At 56.3% G+C, this 17,016-nt stretch overlaps 1 protein-coding gene across 19 annotated transcripts in view; it reads left to right on the top strand.

Annotated features, from left to right (window-relative positions):
- The first annotated feature begins 5,717 nt into the window (after positions 1–5,717).
- The window catches only part of BIN1 (bridging integrator 1), a 56,754-nt gene continuing 45,455 nt past the window's right edge, over positions 5,718–17,016 (top strand). For 6 of the 19 annotated variants that reach the window (XM_082396785.1, XM_082396795.1, XM_082396793.1 and 3 more), the window contains exon 1: positions 5,720–5,938. In XM_082396785.1, coding sequence (XP_082252911.1) covers positions 5,855–5,938 — 84 coding nt within the window. In that variant the 5' untranslated portion in view covers positions 5,720–5,854. Of the gene's footprint in view, positions 5,939–17,016 lie in introns of all 19 variants that reach the window. The other 13 variants (XM_082396781.1, XM_082396791.1, XM_082396790.1 and 10 more) reach the window with 5 other exon arrangements.

The following is a 17,016-nucleotide window of genomic DNA, read 5'->3' as shown; positions in this document are numbered from 1 at the left end:
GCAGCCATGGGCCTTTGGGTAAACCTGTCTTCTTCAAGTCTCCACCCGTAAGAGAATGGCACAAAGTTCTACTGCTATTGAACACAGGATTACTCTGACTGTCAAAAGAGTATAAGGCAGAAATCTTGCTTTGTAAGACAGAATGATGCTGGTGATACTAAGAGTCATAGTGCCATCTCAGAGCGTCTTACTCAATTCTTGAAGGATAGAGGGAAGACATCGCGCGCTGCTCTTCTTTCTCCAAGGGACAGGAGGACTGCCCTTTGCCCACCTGAGTCCTTCATGGTTTAAAAAATCATCTCCCCAGACCTCACTGTTCAGACATGCAGACCAGCAGGCACGGCACACACTCTTTCACAGTGTGGTTTCCCAACCAGTGTCCCAGGGAACAGTTTCCTCATTTCAATTTGTGTTTTTAATAGCATTTCTTTCTGATTACAAAAATAATATACAAAAAAAATTTGCAAAATAAAAAAGGAAGACGAGATCAAACCCATGCCGAACTGCTCCACCCAGAGATAGCAACCACATTTGTTTTTTTAAAATCAAAAAAAATTTTTAATTGAAGTATGGTTGATTTACAATGTTGTGCCCATCTCTGCTGTACAGCAAAGTGACTCAGTTATCCACATACATTTTTTAATATTCTTTTCCAGTATGGTTTATAACAGGGCACTGAATAGAGTTCCCTGTGCTCTACAGTAGGACCTTGTTGTTTATCCATTCTCTGTATAATAGTTTGCATCTACTAACTCCAAACTCCCAGTTCATCCCTCACTCCCCCTCCCCCTTGGTAACCACAAGTCTGTTCTCTATGTCTGTGAGTCTGTTTCTGTTTTGTAGATAAGTTCATTTGTGTCATATTTTAGATTCCACATGTAAGTGATATCATATGGCATTTGTCTTTCTCTTTCTGACTTACTTCACTTAGTGTGATAATATCTAGGTCCATCCTTGTTGCTGCAAATGGCATTATTTGGTTCCTTTTTATGGCTGAGTAATATTCCATTGTATATATGTACCACATCTTCTTTATCCATTCATCTGTCGATGGACATTTAGGCTGTTTCCATGTTTTGGCTATTGTGAATAGTGCTGCTCTGAGCATAGGGGGTGCATGTATCTTTTTGAATTATAGTTTTGTCTGGGTATATTCCCAGGAGTGGGATTGCTGGCTCATATGGTAATTCTAGTTTTAGTCTTCTGAGGAAACTCCATACTGTTTTCCATAGTGGCTGTACAGACTTACATTCCCACCAATAGTGTAGGAGGGTTCCCTTTTCTCCACACCCTCTCCAGCATTTGTTATCTGTAGACTTTTTAATGATGGCCATTCTGACTGGTGTGAGGAGGTACCTCACTGCAGTTTTGATTTGCATTTCTCTAATCACTAGTGATGCTGAGCATCTTTTCACGTGCTTACTGGCCATCTGTATGTCTTCTTTGGAGAAATTTCTATTAAGGTCTTCTGCCCATTTTTCAATTGGGTTGTTTGTTTTTTGTTCTTGAGTTGTATGAGCTGTTTGTATATTTTGAAGATTAAGCCTTTGTCTGTCGCATCATTTGCAACTATTTTCTCCCATTCCGTAGGATGTATTTTAGTTTAGTTTTTTTTTTTTTATGGTTTCCTTTACTGTGCAAAACTTGTCAGTTTGATTAGGTACAATCTGTTTATTTTCATTTTTATTTCTATTGCCTTGGGAGACTGATCTAAGAAAATGTTGGTACAATTATGTCAGAGAATGTTTTGCCTGTGCTCTCTTCTAGGAGTTTTATGGTGTCATGTCTTATGTTTAAGTCTTTAAGCCATTTTGAGTTTATTTTTGTGCATGGTGTGAGGGTGTGTACCAACCACATTTGAATATCAGTTGGGACTATACTGTTGTAGAATTTAATATACTGTATTATTCTATTAACACATTATAGCATTTCCCCATCACGAAAAAGTAAAAGTGTTATTGTTTTGGTAAACATTTCACGTTTGGCTATACTGTAGTTTAATCACAGCTGGTGATAGGCCTTTGTGCAGAGGCCTGGGGTTGGGCTTTGGAGAGCTGGAGGGATGCAGGGGCTGGGAGGCCTGCGCTAAAAGGACGGAAGGAAATGTATACCAATAATCCGTCAGATATTTGCTTGTCTGCTCGTTTATTCCTGCCTCGATATTTGAGGGCTCTGCTGGGCACCAGGCTCCCCTCCCTGTTCTCCTGTCAATGTCTGCTTCAGGTTGTTAACACCACTCCCTCAAAGAGCCTTCCACCACCCCCAGACCCCATCAAGCCCCTGCAACAGTGAACTTTCCAGGGAGGGGCTTCACTGCATGCACCACTGGCAGAGCTGAGCCCAGACTGGTACTTAGTAGGTGCTCAGAAACGTCTGGAGGCTGAAGGAGTGAGTGAACATGAAGAGTAACAAGAATAATAATAATAGCCAACGTATTGTCAATTTTGTACTATTATAATGGGATGAACATCTTTGTGATTAAAGCTTTGCTAAAATTTTATATTTCCTATACTTGGGATTCTAGGGTTGAAGAATATGGGTATTTTGATGATTCTTAATATATACTGCAAGATTGCTTTCCAGAAACTCTGTATCTGTTATACTCTCAGAAGCAGTATGTGAGAGTATCTGTCTCTCTGGTTTGAAGTAACATAACTTAAAAAACAATTTGCTGATTTGATGAAAGTGAGGGCAGGAACGGTATCTCATTGATTTAACGGACAGTTTTTTTTGTTTTCTTCTGGTAAGACTGAACTTTAAAAAAAATTTATTTATTTATTTATTTATTGGCTGTGTTGGGTCTTCGTTGCTGCGCATGGGCTTTCTCTAGTTGCGGCGAGTGGGGCTACTCTTCGTTGCGGTGTGTGGGCTCTAGGCACCCGGGCTTCGGTAGTTGTGGCTTGCGGGGTCTAGAGCGCAGGCTCAGTAGCTGTGGTGCACAGGCTTAGTTGCTCCGTGGCATGTGGGATCTTCCCGGACCAGGGCTACGAACCTATGTCCCCTGTACTGGGAGGCGGATTCTTAACCACTGCGCCACCAGGGAAGCCCAACACTGAACTTTTAATACCTATGTACTGATCATTTGAATTTCCAATTTTGTGAACTGTCCATTTGCCCATTTATTTGTAGAAGTCTTAATGTTTTTCTTATGAATTGTGAGTTCTGTTTTATTTTCAAAGATATTTCTTTAGTTTCTTACACTTCAATTTTTTATGTCAACTTTCTTTTCAAAACGGAAATAATTTTTTCCTGATGGTGAAAACAATGGACTATCCGGGTAAAAAGTAAGACACTAGAGAAAACCATAAAGAAGAAAGTAAAAATCGCCTACCTTCCTACCCTTTGGCCTTATACTAACATTTTTTGAGCATTTCCTTCCAAACTTTTATCCTGTGTGTTGACGGTATTTTTTGAGGTTTAAAAAAATTGAATTTTTGCGTACCCTCAAACAAGCGTTTTTTTTATGTCAATACTTCCTCCAATGGTTTTGTGCTTTAAAAAGTCTTTCCAATCTAGAGATCAGATAAAGAATTATCTTTTTTAACGATAAGAGCTGTGTGTATTTTTTAGTTATGAAGGCAACATAGCATATTACAGAATATTTAGGAAATTAAGGGGAAAAAATCAGCCATAATGCCTTGATCGTAACACATCTATTTCCTTGTGCCTGGTTCCTTCGAGTCTTTGATCATGAGCACTTACTTTCATGTTGTTGCAAGGATAGGGCATGCACGATTTCCTGTCTTCTCCTTTTCACTCATAATTATACTTAAGCATTATTTTCATGTTGCTACACAATCTCTGTAATAGTTTAAAATGATCCTCTAATGGTTTCTCTGGTCGCTGTGCTGTCCAACTAACCCTATCCTGCTGATGACCACTTAAGTTGCCTTCAATTTTTCTGTCAAGTGATATTTTGAAACACCAAAGTCCAGTGAAGCAGAATCTCCCACTGTTCCCTGGAGGCTGACTGTAATATGATTTGACTTCTGCTCATTCTCTCCTTTCCTCAGAGGAGGACTGGAAGAAATCGCTCTTAGAGAATGGTTAGAAAAATGCCAAACATAAAATTAGGAGGAGATGGACCATGAGGTGAAAGCTTGATGAGCTTTTAGGAGAAAGCTGCCTTAGAAACTGCACTGTTTAGGTTTTGTTCTCGTAACTCGGGAATCGGGCATGAGTTTATAATTAATAATGATTTTGACAAAATGCTTTCCCCTCGTGCAGCGCTTGGTGCTTTTCCTGGTATGCAGTTCCGTGTATCAGCTGAGGGCCTTAGTGCTGGAGGGCCTGGGTCTGAATCTCTGCTTATCTCTTTGACTTCCAGCAACTGCAAAGCCTCAGTCTGTCTTTCTGCAAAAAGGAATAATAATAGGCCCGGAGGACTGAAGTCCTGAGCGGTCTTGGGGAAATACCAGAGAAGTAGCCAGAGAGGTTGCAGAGGAGGCTTCCCGGGGAGCGCAGGCCAAACCTTTTTTTCCTGGGCCTCGGTTTCTCCATGAGTACGGCAGGCTTGGTGTATGGCCTGCAAGAGCCTTTCCTGCTCCTCCCAGAAGCGTCCAGGGGACCCCTGCCCTGGCTCCTGCCTGGGTGCTGGACACGTCCAGGCCTCCTCAACAGGGCCTCCAGGACTCCGCTCAGCCCTCAACTCAGCCCACATCCCCGGGACCCGCCCTGACTTCCAGGGCAGCAAAGTGCTGTGGCATCCTTCCAAGCCCCTGACTAGATTTTGGGGAGGGGTGTGGGTGGGATCAGTAAACCCAATGCATATTTATTAATTTTGAACAAGTGTCATTGGTCTGTTGGCAAAGATGTCACCGGTCGGTTAGCAATAACCTTATCTTCTCTTTGAATAATGAAAATTACCCATTTTTCTTCCAGCAGGGCATAGGAGACCACCCAGTGTATAGTGGTTGGAGAGCCTGGGAGGTGGAGTCAGAGGTCTGGCTCCAGGCCTCTCTCTGCCTCGTTTGCAAAACGGGAGAGATACTAGCACCTACTTTCTCGGGCTGTCCTGGACACTGACCGAGATAATGCCTGTCGACGAGGCACTTAGCAGAGTTCCAGGCACACAGGAAGGCTCAGTACTGTTAGGCTGCTGTTATTATAATAATCATCCGCAAATTAGAAAACCGAGCGCCTGGCTGGCAAGGGACTAGGCAAGGGGGACAGTTCACAGGTGGCGCCCTGAGAACCCAGGTCGAGAAGGGTGAACTTAGAGGCCAGGAGGAGGCCGAGCGTCGAGAGAGGGGGCCAGAGGTGAGCCCCCGGGAAGGAGAGGCGGCTCCGGCTGGGTTGCGCGCTCCAGCCCGGGCTCCCCGATCGCCACACACTTTATCTTTGATTTTTGAAAGCACCCTTCTCCTCCATCTGGCCTCCTTTCCGGGGCTGCGGAAAGGCAAGACGGCCCGCGGCGGCGCCGGACCCAGGCCTGTCGTGTTCGTCCCAGCCCCGGGGCGGTGTCATCGGAGGGTCCCGGGAGTCCCGCTCGCCACCTCAGCCGCGGCGATGGTGGGCGCAGCTCCCTCCTCGCCGGCCGAGCGGTTCCGGCGCCCGGGTGGCCCTTTAAAAGGCTGTGTCTTGTCCGGAGGGGGCGGGCGGGGGGCGCTGACCGCCGCCAGAGGCCCGGCCCCTCCTCCCTCCCCCTCCCTCCCCCTCCCTCGGCCCGTCCGTCCCTCCCACGGTCCCCGCGTCGCTCGCTAGCTCGCTTGCCGGGCGCACGCTCCGCCTCCGCCAGTCGGCTCGGCGATCTAGTGCGCGGCGTGGAGCGGGAGCCCGGGCCGGACGCGCGGCCGGGGGCCGGGGCTGGGGGCTGGGTAGATCGGCGCCAGCCACCGGGCAAGCCTGAGCCGCAATGGCTGAGATGGGCAGCAAGGGGGTGACGGCGGGGAAGATCGCCAGCAACGTGCAGAAGAAGCTCACTCGCGCGCAGGAGAAGGTGAGCGAGCCCGAGCCCCTGCAGCCGCGCCGTCCGGACACCTGTCCCCCACCCCCGCGCCGGGGGCTGGTCCTGACCCCGGGCCGGGCGCTGTCACCTCCAGACGAGCGCTGCCGAGGGCCTTCGGGGGTCCACAGGCTGCGCCCCCCGGCGCTCTGGGTGCCCTCTGCCGTCCGCGTCCTCCGTCTCCTCTCACCCCCGGCGTGGGGCAGGAGAGGGCGCAGCTGTCCCTTCACCCCCCCACCCCCACCCCCGCCGCTTTGTATCTTCGCGGCACCTCTGCAGAGGAGCGGCGGCCCCGCTCTTCTCCGGGCGCGAGGGCCAGGCTAACCCCGCCCTGGAGGCCGAGGCCGGGAGGCTGGGAGGCGAGGTGGCGCCCCTAGCCCTCCGGGACCACTTGGGCCTTGCGAGCGGGGCCGGCGCTGGGGCGAGGGGGGTCTGCCCCTTGTCCCCAGGGTCGCTTAGTTCCGGGAATCCCGAGGCTGCCCCTCCGCTCGCGGGTGCCTGCGCGCCGACTCCAGGCCTCTGAGCGCTTCCTGCGCCCGCCGTTCCCTCCTCTCCACCCGCCGCTCCACCTTCTGTCCCCGTGGGCCGAGGGAGGGGTCAGGTTTCCTTTCCCGAGAGGTGCCTGCGGCCTGGAAGCTCCGGCCCGGCTCCCGGGGAGCAGAGAGCTGCGCACCCCTCCGGAGGTGCCCTCGCCGGAGCAGGGGCTTCGTGTTTCCGGCCGCGGGGGGGAGAGGGTGGCGGCTCTGGCTTTGGGAGCCCGCGGCCGGGGTGGGGAGCCGGCCCGGAGGAGGGACGGCAAGCCGCCGGGGGTGTGGAGGGCCCCGCAGGAAACCCGACCCCTCGGCGCGGAGAGCCACTGTTTGCAGCCGGGGCTTCCCGTGGCCCTCGGACTGTGCAGGAAACGCAGGATTGGGGGGCAGGGGTCCGCGCCCGCCCGGCTTGCTATCCCTAGCCGCCTCTGGTTTATTGAATTGGATCACGCCAGCTGCTGACGCCACTTCCCCTGCCGACTCCAACTCTGAAATCTGAGATTGCAGAATCAGTGCTGCTGCCAGGGTGGACCCCCAGTGCTCCCCTGGCCGGGTCTGTCCCCTCTGCCGCCGGATCCCGGAGACCGGCCGGCCTTCCCCCGCCAGGCTTGTGGCTGTTTATAAACAATGACTTGTGCAGCTGAGACCTGCGGGCTCCCTAAGGATGCAGCCACGTGACAGTGGGGGAGGGGGTGGGGGTCGGGGTGAGAGCGACGGCGGCCTCTGGAGCTTCCCCCGCGCTTCCCTCCGAGTCCTGCCGCTCATCCTCGTGGTCCCGGGCTCAGGAGGTGGGTGGGTTGCGTAGAGGGAAGGGCCCTCAGCCAGACTCCAGATCTGGCCTGTCCCAGCTGTCCTCCTCCCCTCCCCAGGGCGGGACGAGGGATTAGAGTACCACAGATAGCTGGCTGGGGGCTGGGAAGGCTTCAGTCGCCCAGGTTGGGGGGAGGGGAGGGGCAGATGCCTCAGCACTTGCTCCCCGCACCTCCCCTCCCACGGCTGGGTAATCCATTTAGGTGCCTGGAGCAGGCAGCTCTGGGTCTAAGCCTGCTTCCTGCCCCTGAGGGGCTGAGGAAGATGAATGGGAAGCCTAGGAAAGGCTGAGGCAGTTTCCCTGCCCCCAATCCAGTGACGTTCCCTAGTTCTCCCCGGCTCCCCTTTGCTCTGGCTGTGTCCCCTTTGCCCTACTTGCCTTGTTTCTGCAGCAGCATCTTTCAGTAATTTCAGGGGCAGTAGGCATGGGCTGTATCCCCTCCGTGTACGTGGCGAGAGGTCATCATTGACCCCACTGAGCTGCCCCCCTCCCTCCTTAGCCTCTGTTCTGTGGCCATGGGCAGTTGGATGCTGCCCGAGCCTGGGCCTCGTGGGACTGGAGTTGCTTAGCGCTGTTGCTGCCCTCCGCCCCGTGGGCTCTGGTTGGGAGGTCCTCCCCAGCGGAAGCCAGCACAGCACCACGGGCGTCCTGGCCGAGTCTGGGGAAGCAGCCTCCCCTGTTGGCCCCGCTGCAGCCCCCTCCCAGGAAGCCCGATGACTTGACCCACACCAGTCTCTCCCCTCTGCCCTCCGGAGGCTCAGAGTCTGCGTTGCAGCCTGGGTGCCGCTGACCTGGCTATCTCCTCGGCATCTTCAGGTGGCCCTCAGGACCATGTCTAGCTCGCAGTGGTCTCATAGGTACCCAGCCCCTGGCCCCAGCTCGCCTTGGTCAAATCTATGAGTAAAGGGGCAATTCCAGTGGTCCTGTTGCCACGGCAGGGTACTTCCTGAGCAGGGACAAGCGGGAGCTTGGGTGGAGGGCCTAGGTTGTATCTGCATAGGAAGAAGGGCCCCCATCTCTCCTCTTCTCTTCCTCACCCTCGATTTCCCCCCATGTCCTCTCTGCCCAGACGTCCACCAGGATTCAGAGGGGGACGGTGAGGTGTGGGAAAGCTTGCCCGCTGGTCCCTGTGGAGCCAGCTCTCCTGTCCCCCAGCTCAGTGACTCCCCCCGGGGCCCTGGCATTGCCCATTGACCCGGCAGCATCCACCACTGGTCTGGGTGCTCCCTGGGGGTTGGGCAGATCCGTGTGGGCACCCAGCATTCACCTGGCCCCAGCAGGTGCAGAGTGACTGTTATGAAAAAACAAGGGCGTTTGGGGGCTTGGCTTGGGAGACCTGACGCAGGCTCTGGGTGGGCTGATTTGTCCCGTGTGTGCTCCTTGGCCTTCCCTCATTCAGCGAATCCCGCCTGGACCTGTGCTGTGTGCCTGGGCCTGGGCTGAGCCCTGGGTGCTGCGGGGAGCGGGGTGCTGCGGGGAGCAGGGTGCACGTGGCTCTGGCCGGCGTGGAGCTTACTGTCGTAAGGTCCTGAGGCCTCTGGCCCTGGTGTGAGGAGGGCGTGAGACCACAGCGGACGGCTCCCCGGGGTCCATCAGCCCAGCATGGCACTGTCACCGCTCACCTCCCAGCCCCCAGCTGCCCCCAGGGTGCTCGGGTGCAGAGCATGTGCCTGGAGTTCGGACCCGGGTACCATGAGGTCATCTTCCCGTCGCGTTTGGCTTGTCGGATCCTCTATAAATGACTCTGTCCATTTTTGGGCCTCAGTAGGTGGCTGGGCAGAGCCAAGTTGGGGTGGAGCCTGGGTCAGATGACAGAGAAGATTAGGGCTTGGTGGGCTGGGTCCCTGGGGTGATGGGATGGTTGGGGAGAAGGGACAGGTGAGGTGGGGGTATGCTCTGGCCTGCTTGCCCCGAGGTCCACTGCCCAGAAGTCCTCGTGGGGCGTGCGTGAGAGAGGCCGGCCTGTGCTGGTGGAGCCGGGCCCACGGAGGGCGCAGGGGAGGAGGCTTTGCCCCCTGTCTGCCCCCCCCCCCCCGCCCCCCGCACTGGCCCGGCGCTGCTGAGAGTGGGGAGGCCTGGCTCTGAGGGGCAGGGCCTGGGGCTGTCCGTGGACGGAATAGCGCTGGCGTGTCACAGCAGATGCTCCCTAGAGGGAAGGTGCGGTGGCAGTTATTTATGGGACCCTGACACATGGCCGTGATGGGGCCACGCTCATCTGGGTGGTCAGGGTCTCCCGTGCCGTAGTCACGGAGGCCTCCTCAGTGGAAGCCAGGCCTTTGCAACCAGTTCTTATGCTCACAGCGGCCTTGAGAGTAGCCACGCCACACAGAGGGCAGGGGGCAGGGAGCCCGCCGGGTCTGCTGGATGGCCTCTGAGGCCCCGGGCCCCGGTCAGCAGTGGCTCTCCTCCGCCCCGACTTTCCACTGTCCTCCCCATCGGGGTGTCTCTCTCGCCCCTGAGTGTCCTCTCTCTCGTCCCCTCCCATGTTGGCTTTGCCTCCGTCACTCTGTACCTCCCTGCGCTGTGTCTCTTTCCTCTGATCTTACACAAGCGTTTCTGCACCTCTCCAGGCTCGGATCAGCTTCTCCCTGAACCCGAGTTATTTATGTAGATGGTTCATCTTGCCAGCGCTGGAGAGAAGGCCCCAGAGCTAGGCGTCATCTCTGGGTGGGGTGCTTCTGGGGGCTCCGTGGACGTTTGGCTGAGGCCTGTGGGTGTGGGGAAGTTGCAAGCGTGACCTCCAGACTTCCTGGGCCCCGGCGGGCCGGGAGGGGGCTGGGCCCCAGGCGTGAGCTGAGGTCCCGCTCCATCGAGTCTGCTGGCTCGTGGCAGGGCCCAGGCAGGGGCTGTTTTGCCCAGGTCGGCTCACTGGGCTGTCTGGGGCCTGGAGGAGGTGTTCCCGGGGTGTGGGGGGGACAGCTGTGGGTCAGGGTGCGCGTGGAGTGGGGGAGTGAGCCGCTGGTCACCCAGGGAAAGGGTGGGGTGTGTCGGGAGTGGAGAGGGCTGGCTGGGCCATAGATTTGGGTTGGATGTGATCAAGTCTTGAACGCCGGTGGGATCTGTGGATCCTGTGGACGCTCAGAGCAGCTGAGGCCTCAACTCTTCACCCTCCTTCTTCGCAGATGACCTCGCCGTGTCCCCTTCTCACCTTCGCTCTCTGGCATTGCCCAGGCCCTTGCCCCTGGATGAGGCGATCTCCGCCCAGCTCGCCCCTCTCCAAGTTGTGCTTCTGTCCCCCCTTCTGCCTTAGCCCGGCCTTGCCTGGGCTTTTTCCATGAGGTTCTAGAATCCCTGGGTCCTACCCAGGGGCGTGTCAGAGACAGAGCCTGGGCATGGGCTCGGCAGGCAACAGGTGGGGATCCTGGGTTCCCCTGACCAGCCAGGACCTTGGGCAGATGGCAGGACCCTCCTGAGCCCAGTTTCTTCATTTGTGAAGTGGGGGTATACTCGTTCCCCTTCACACGCCCGTTGTGGAGAGTAGGGCCTCGGACAGTTGCCTGTCACACAGCAAGTGCTTAGTGGGCAGAGCTGCATGATGACCCAGAGACCTCCCTCCCCGCCAGGCCCTTGTCCCAGCCCTTCTCCCTGGAGTGTCCATTACAGGCCTCTGCAGACAGCTAATCCCTGCTGAGCCCTTGACGGATCAGGGTTTGTAATGTTGTCCCAGCCCAGGGTGGTATGTGTGCATGTGTGTGTGTGTGCGTGTCTGTGTGTGTGTGTGCAGAGGAGCGGCGTGTGGCAGGGGGAGGGAATTGCACAGTTCCGGGGTTGGGGCGGGAACTGGACTCATCTGCACGTAAATCCGGTGGCCCTGGGTAAGTGTTCTCCCCTCTCTGGGCTTCACTCTGGCCATCCGTAAAGTGATCACGGGGTTTACTTCTTCATTTACTTGAAAAACCCACTGTGTGCTGAGCACCATCTTGGTTCTGTAGGGCTGAGCAAAACCAAGCCCCCGCCTGCCTGGAACTGACGTCTCGCTGGGGGAGACACTCAAGAAGCGAAAAGTCTGGTGGCAGGTAGATACAAGAGCAGGGCAGCTTTTCCTCAGTGGAACGTGATGGCTCAGATCAGCCTTTCCTGAGCATTCCAGGGCCGGGTGCTCACATGGTGCAAGGGATTGGTTTGGGCAGAGGCTGAGCCGAAGCTTCTGGCTCCAGGTGAGAGGGCGTCTGGGGGATGATGCCTTCCCGTTTGATGTCACCCTGCTATGTGGTTTTCTAAAGCTCCTTTTTTTTTTTTTTTGACGTGGCATGCGGGATCTTAGCTCCCTGACCAGGGGTTGAACCCGTGCCCCCTGCATTGGAAGCATGGAGTCTTAACCACTGGACCGCCAGGGAAGTCACTAAAGCTCCTTTTTTGGCAAGTCTCCTTTTGGGATTAAAAATGCAAAGAAAAGGACACCAGAGCTGAAGGGCACTGACAGTGCAGGCCAGGGCTGCTTTGTGGGTGGGGGTTCTCACCCAGGATGTAAAGGGAGGTGAGAGGGGCCAATAAAAGAGGAGGAGGGAGACACCAAAGATGGCCCAGCCCGGGGAGGACCACTTACAAGATTTTCACATCAAGCAGCAACTCAGGGTAGTGGCAACCACTCTCTAGGGAGCTGGATTTGAATCCCTTCCCACACGTTACTACCCTTGGGCAGGTCACACTGACCTCTCTGAGCCTCAGTTTCCTCACCTGAAGTCAGTGGTGAGAGCCACAGAGAATGCTGTGTGGATTAAATGGACACAAGTGAAGGGCAGGGCTGGTGGTTCTTGTTCCGGGGATGGGGCATGCCTCGTGGGACCTGGCTGGCATCTGGGGCTCCTGGGGCCTCCCCAAAGAGGATGCCACCTCCCAAAGAGGCCACATGGTTCTGGACCGGGCAGCGAAGCTGGCTTAGTGCCAAGGGCTGGCAGGGGTCAGGGCTGGGGAATTGAGAAGAGAAAGGCAGGCTCTTCCTGTCCCAAGGGAAGCCTTTGTCAAATATTAACTTAAAAATAACCTGGTTTGTTGCACACCTGCTGAGTGCCAGGTGCTTGGTGAAAATTCTCATCCTCACTGCAAGCAGGGAAGGTCATTATGATACCCATTCAGCAGACGAAGAAACTGAGGCTCAGAGCAGTGCTGTGACTTGCCCATGGGCTGTCCTGGTCCACTGTCTGGGGTGCTATCTCTCCCTTGGTGATTAGGCCCTCAGGCCAGTGGGAAGGCCCAGATCATGCAAATAAGATGCGGATCTCTATCCAGGAGGGAAGGCCTGTCTGGGGGAGCGGGGTGTCATTTGACAGATTTTGGTCCCAAGACCTTCCCCACCATTAAATTAGATCTGGGGCTGCTTGTCTGCCCCTGGGTCCCCACATGGGGTCTAAGCTTATACTTTGGGATGTGGCCTTTCTGTTTTGGGGGTGCTTGGTGGGCTCTGGGGTGAGGGGACAGCCTGGGGTTTCCTGAGGCAAGTCTAGGGACAGGAGTTCCTACCTGCAAGTGAGGACAAATGAGGTGATGTGTGTGTGTTTTCCCAAATATGAAAGCTGCATCCGCTTTACTCAATATAAAGGAACACCTTTTATCCTGAGATTGTATCTACTTTTGTTCAGATTGTTGCAACAGTGTTTCTTTTATGAAATGATGGTAATTCTGGTAGTTTCTTAATGTTTTTGGGGAGGAAATAGTCATAATGCTGACCGCACCCCCCCGCCCCGCAAAACACACACACACACACACATGCATGCACACACTGGGAAGGTTTTCCTGGTGTGGGATCTAAAAGTCTGGGGCCCAGTGCCCTGGGGCAGTTCGCTGCCCACCCTGTGGACTGGCCGCCTGGAGCTGGGGTGTTGTTGGCTGCTCTCCTGGGCCCAGGCTTGAAGCAGGCCCGTGGTGGCCTGGGGCAAGCCCCCTAGAATATCTGCTCCACAAGGGTGGGTCCTGCCTGCTGCAGTCGCTGTGGTGCCCCCAGCTCTGCACACAGTAGGTGCTCAGTGCTTCCTTGCTGACTGGATGCTTGGATTCTTCAGGCAGGTAGAGGCAGGCTGACGGCTGGCAGAGGCCCGGGAGGCCCTGGGTTCAGGGTGTAGGGTGGGAGGGGGAAGGGCGATGTGGCTGCAGGATTTCAGGCCCCCGGAGAGCACAGGAGGCATCAGAGCCCAGGTCTTGGGGTCAGGTGCAGGGGGCGCATCCGGCCCTGGCTCAGGCCATTCCGAGGGACCCCTGGGCATCGCTGCTTAGAACCTTCTCCGGCAGTAAAATGTCTCAGGGCTGTGATGGTGCTACCCTGAGCCTGGGGCTGCAGTGCCTGGGCCCAGACACTCGAGTTCTCAGGAGTGGGCTGGGGCCCTGCTGCGGAGCCCTCCTTGGCTTCAGGCCAGATGCCAAAGACGGGTTGGCCTGGGCCGTCTGCAGGGGTCCTCTTCCGACCTGAGAAAGCTTTGAGGTGACCGGGGTGCCGGGGATCCCTGACCTGTGGGTCTGTGTGATTTGCTAGGCCTGAGACTCACTGCTGCCCTCACACCCACTTGGGCTTGCTCTCGGCTGGGCCGCTTCCCTCTGCCTCCTGGACCTCACCTTCAGCCCCAGTCCCTGACCCCAGGTCCCAGTGCCGCGGCAGATGGGGTGGGACTGGGGCCACAGCACTGGTGGAGGGTGGGTTTGGAGCCTCGGGGTGGGCATCGGTGCTGAGACCTGTCCATGGTGCCCCTGGGAGTGGGCATTTGTGCCCCGTCCCCCCCATGCTGTGCCTGGGGTGACCGGCTGGGTCTCTGCTGCTGTCCCTGCTCTGTGGACAGGGGGCGAGCTTGCAGACATCTCTGCCTCTGCAGTGCAAGGGCCGCAGTAAGGCGGGGGCTGAGCCCCAGGGGCTGGGAGTGAGTGGGCGGCAGCTGGCAGCAGCCACCGCAGTGCTGGGGGGAGGGACTTGTCACTGTCGTCACTGCTGGTGGAGCTGGGGCTCTCAGGCCCTCAGAGCCCCTGCAAGACCCCCCATCCTGGAGCCCCCGGGGCACCTTTGTAGGGACATTCGAGCTGGCTCCTCGCTTTAGATGCCTGGATTTCTGGTGCTGAGTTAGCTCCTCTTCCCCTCGTCATTCTCTCCTTCATGGCCTGCCCGTTGTGGGCCAGAGGGCTGAGGTGTGAGGGCACTGGGAGGAGAAGAACTGGCCCCTGCCCTCCAGGAGCTCCCAGCCCCACACCCAGTGCCCATCACAGCACTGGGGGGAGGTGAGGGGAAGGACACTGGGGTCCTGAGGAGCCTCTCCATCAGGCCTGAGCAGTCAGGGAAGACTGCTTGGAGGAAGTGGCATCCCCTCTTGAGGGAGTGACCTGGGTCAGGTTAGAATCCAGCTGTGCCCAGGAAGGCACGGGGGGGTCTGGGGCAGGGCTGCCATCCTGGAGTCCTCTCCGTCAGGGCTGGGGTCACAGCCTTCCTGGAAAGGCCCTCAGAGGACGAGGGGTCATGCCAGCTGGTGGGAACGCTGGCTCGGAGTGCAGACTGCAGGGTGAGGAGTGGACGACGGTAAGGTAACGTTTTGTGGATGAGGCTCAGGGCCAGCGGCTGGCTGGTGAGGGGTCCGGGTCTCCACCCAGGCCTGTGCTTGAGGAGCTTTGCAGAGGCCGTGGGGCCGGAAGGCGGCTGGGGTGACGGGAGCGCCTTGCCAGCCCTTTTTCCGACAGCTGCTGCTACTTTCTTTGGACCTTTTGGTCACCTCGGCCTCTCCCCAGCACTGCGACCGCCATGCTGGAGCCCTGGCGAGCCGGGTCCCATCGCTGGGCCCTGAGGACAGACCTGGCGCAGGGAAAGCTGGGCCGAGGGGTCTCCCTGCTGCTTCCACCCCGGCCCCCTGTGGCCGCCCCTACTTCTCTGCTCTGAGACGGTATCACCTCTCTGAAGACGTGTCCTCCAGCCTGTCAACACCTATCTCGGGGCCAGATGTGGGTGATGGAGCAGACGAGGGTGCTGAGCTGGGCCCCGGCCCCCTGGCAGGTGGGCAAGAGTCAAAGAGAGATTGAACAAGGGAAGGGGAAGAAGGAGGTTGGGGTGAGTGCGGGAGAAAGACAGACCTGGACAGAGAGAAGGGAGCATGACCCCAGTGACCACTCACCCGCTCTGGGGTCCTGGGCAAGTCATGCCCTCTCTGAGCCCCTATTTCCTCCTCTGTAAACGGGAATGGGCTTGTGGAGAGGGTCCAGGAGGAAGTGAACATGACCCGTGCCCAGTGCCTGGTGGTGCTGGAGGAAGTGATGCGATCAGTGCCTGGGGAGGGAGGACACACAGCTTCTGTTCCAGGGAGCGTCTTGGGGAACCCCTGGGAACCCACAGGTAGGAACCATTCTGGCTTTTGTGTTCTGATGACCAGATTCTTGAAATTGAACTGCAGTGCATTTTTGTTTCCTTTTTTTCCTGTATAGGCTGAAAACACTAAATCGGGGGGGGGGGGGTGTCGCCTCCCCCAGGAGGGAAGCCAGAGCCCCCCTGAGCCGGAGCTTGATTGAATGGGTGGGGGGAGGGCAAATGGTTCCAGGTGGGCTGGGTTGAGGGGCCTAATGAGGGGAGGGCCCTGGGGACATAGGTGAGAGGTCTCCCATCATTCATTCATTCATTCATTCGAGGAACCCAATGCATAGCAGGAAGAGCTGGGGCTTGAGAGATGTGGGTTGAACTGGCTCGGCCGCCGAGCCTCAGTTGCCCACCTAGGAACTGGGAAGCATGAGATGCCCCTCCCAGTGAGGGAAGGTGAACTCCAGGACTCCTGTAAGTGATAATGGTGGAGCTGAGTTCTGCTGGGTCCAGCTGGGTCTGGATGATTCTGGAGGGGAGGTCAGGGTTGGCATCTCCGTGGCGTTTTGTGGTTTACTGAGAACCCTCCCACCTGCTGTTTTTCATTTGTTCCTCTCAGTGACCTATGAGGTTGGCGGGACTGGATTATGGTTCCACTTGGCAGATGAGAACACTGGAACTCAGGGAAGCCCTGGGATTTCCTCCCTCCCAGTCTTGGACTTGGCCCCAGGTTGGCCTTTCCTGGGAGCTGCCACCCCCATCCCTGAGCGGGGAGAGGGTGGTTGGAGGGTGCTTGGAAGAGATTATTGTAGTGCAAATGTGAATGCTGAAATGTTTTCCATTAAAAATCAGTGGGTGGGGGCTGCCTCTGTGGGGCGAACACCTGGGGAGGGGTGTGTGTGTGGTATGTATGGGGGAGGGCGGCTGGCCTGCTAGAGGAGAAGGTGACCCTGCAGAGCCACCTTGGGACTTTCCACATGGCCCCTGGGATCCGCCATGACTCCACCAGGCAGGTGGGGGAACCTGGCTTCATGCAGGAATCACGGGACCCCCGAAGGTCAGGGTCGGATGTGGAAGGAACTGTCCTGACCTGACTCCCAGGGGGAGCCTCAGGTAGAGACAGACCTGGGTGCAGATTGAAAACAGAGTTGGGGAGGGAGGGGAATCCCATATCGGGGGAGGGGAGGGGAGACTTGAGGAGGAGTTAATGGCCAGGAATACAAGTGGAGTCTTGATCTAAACGGAGAAATAGAATCCACAATTAATTGGGTGCATTTGCTGAACCTGGCACAGGATGAAAATACTGTTGTTTGAAATATAAACTAAGCCAGGAGCTAGTTTATAAGCTTAGTGTGTGTGTGTGTGTGTGTGTGTGTGTGTGTGTGTGTGTTTGTGTGTGTGTGTGTGTGTGTGTGTCCCCGCCAAAGACTCAGTGGAGCAGTCTGTTCTGGAAGTGGGTCTGCCTGGGCTGGAATGT

Source organism: Balaenoptera borealis, assembly GCF_965194805.1.
Source record: "Balaenoptera borealis genome assembly, chromosome: 6".
Lineage (NCBI taxonomy): Eukaryota > Metazoa > Chordata > Mammalia > Artiodactyla > Balaenopteridae > Balaenoptera > Balaenoptera borealis.
This window is presented reverse-complemented; position numbering and strand designations above follow the sequence as displayed.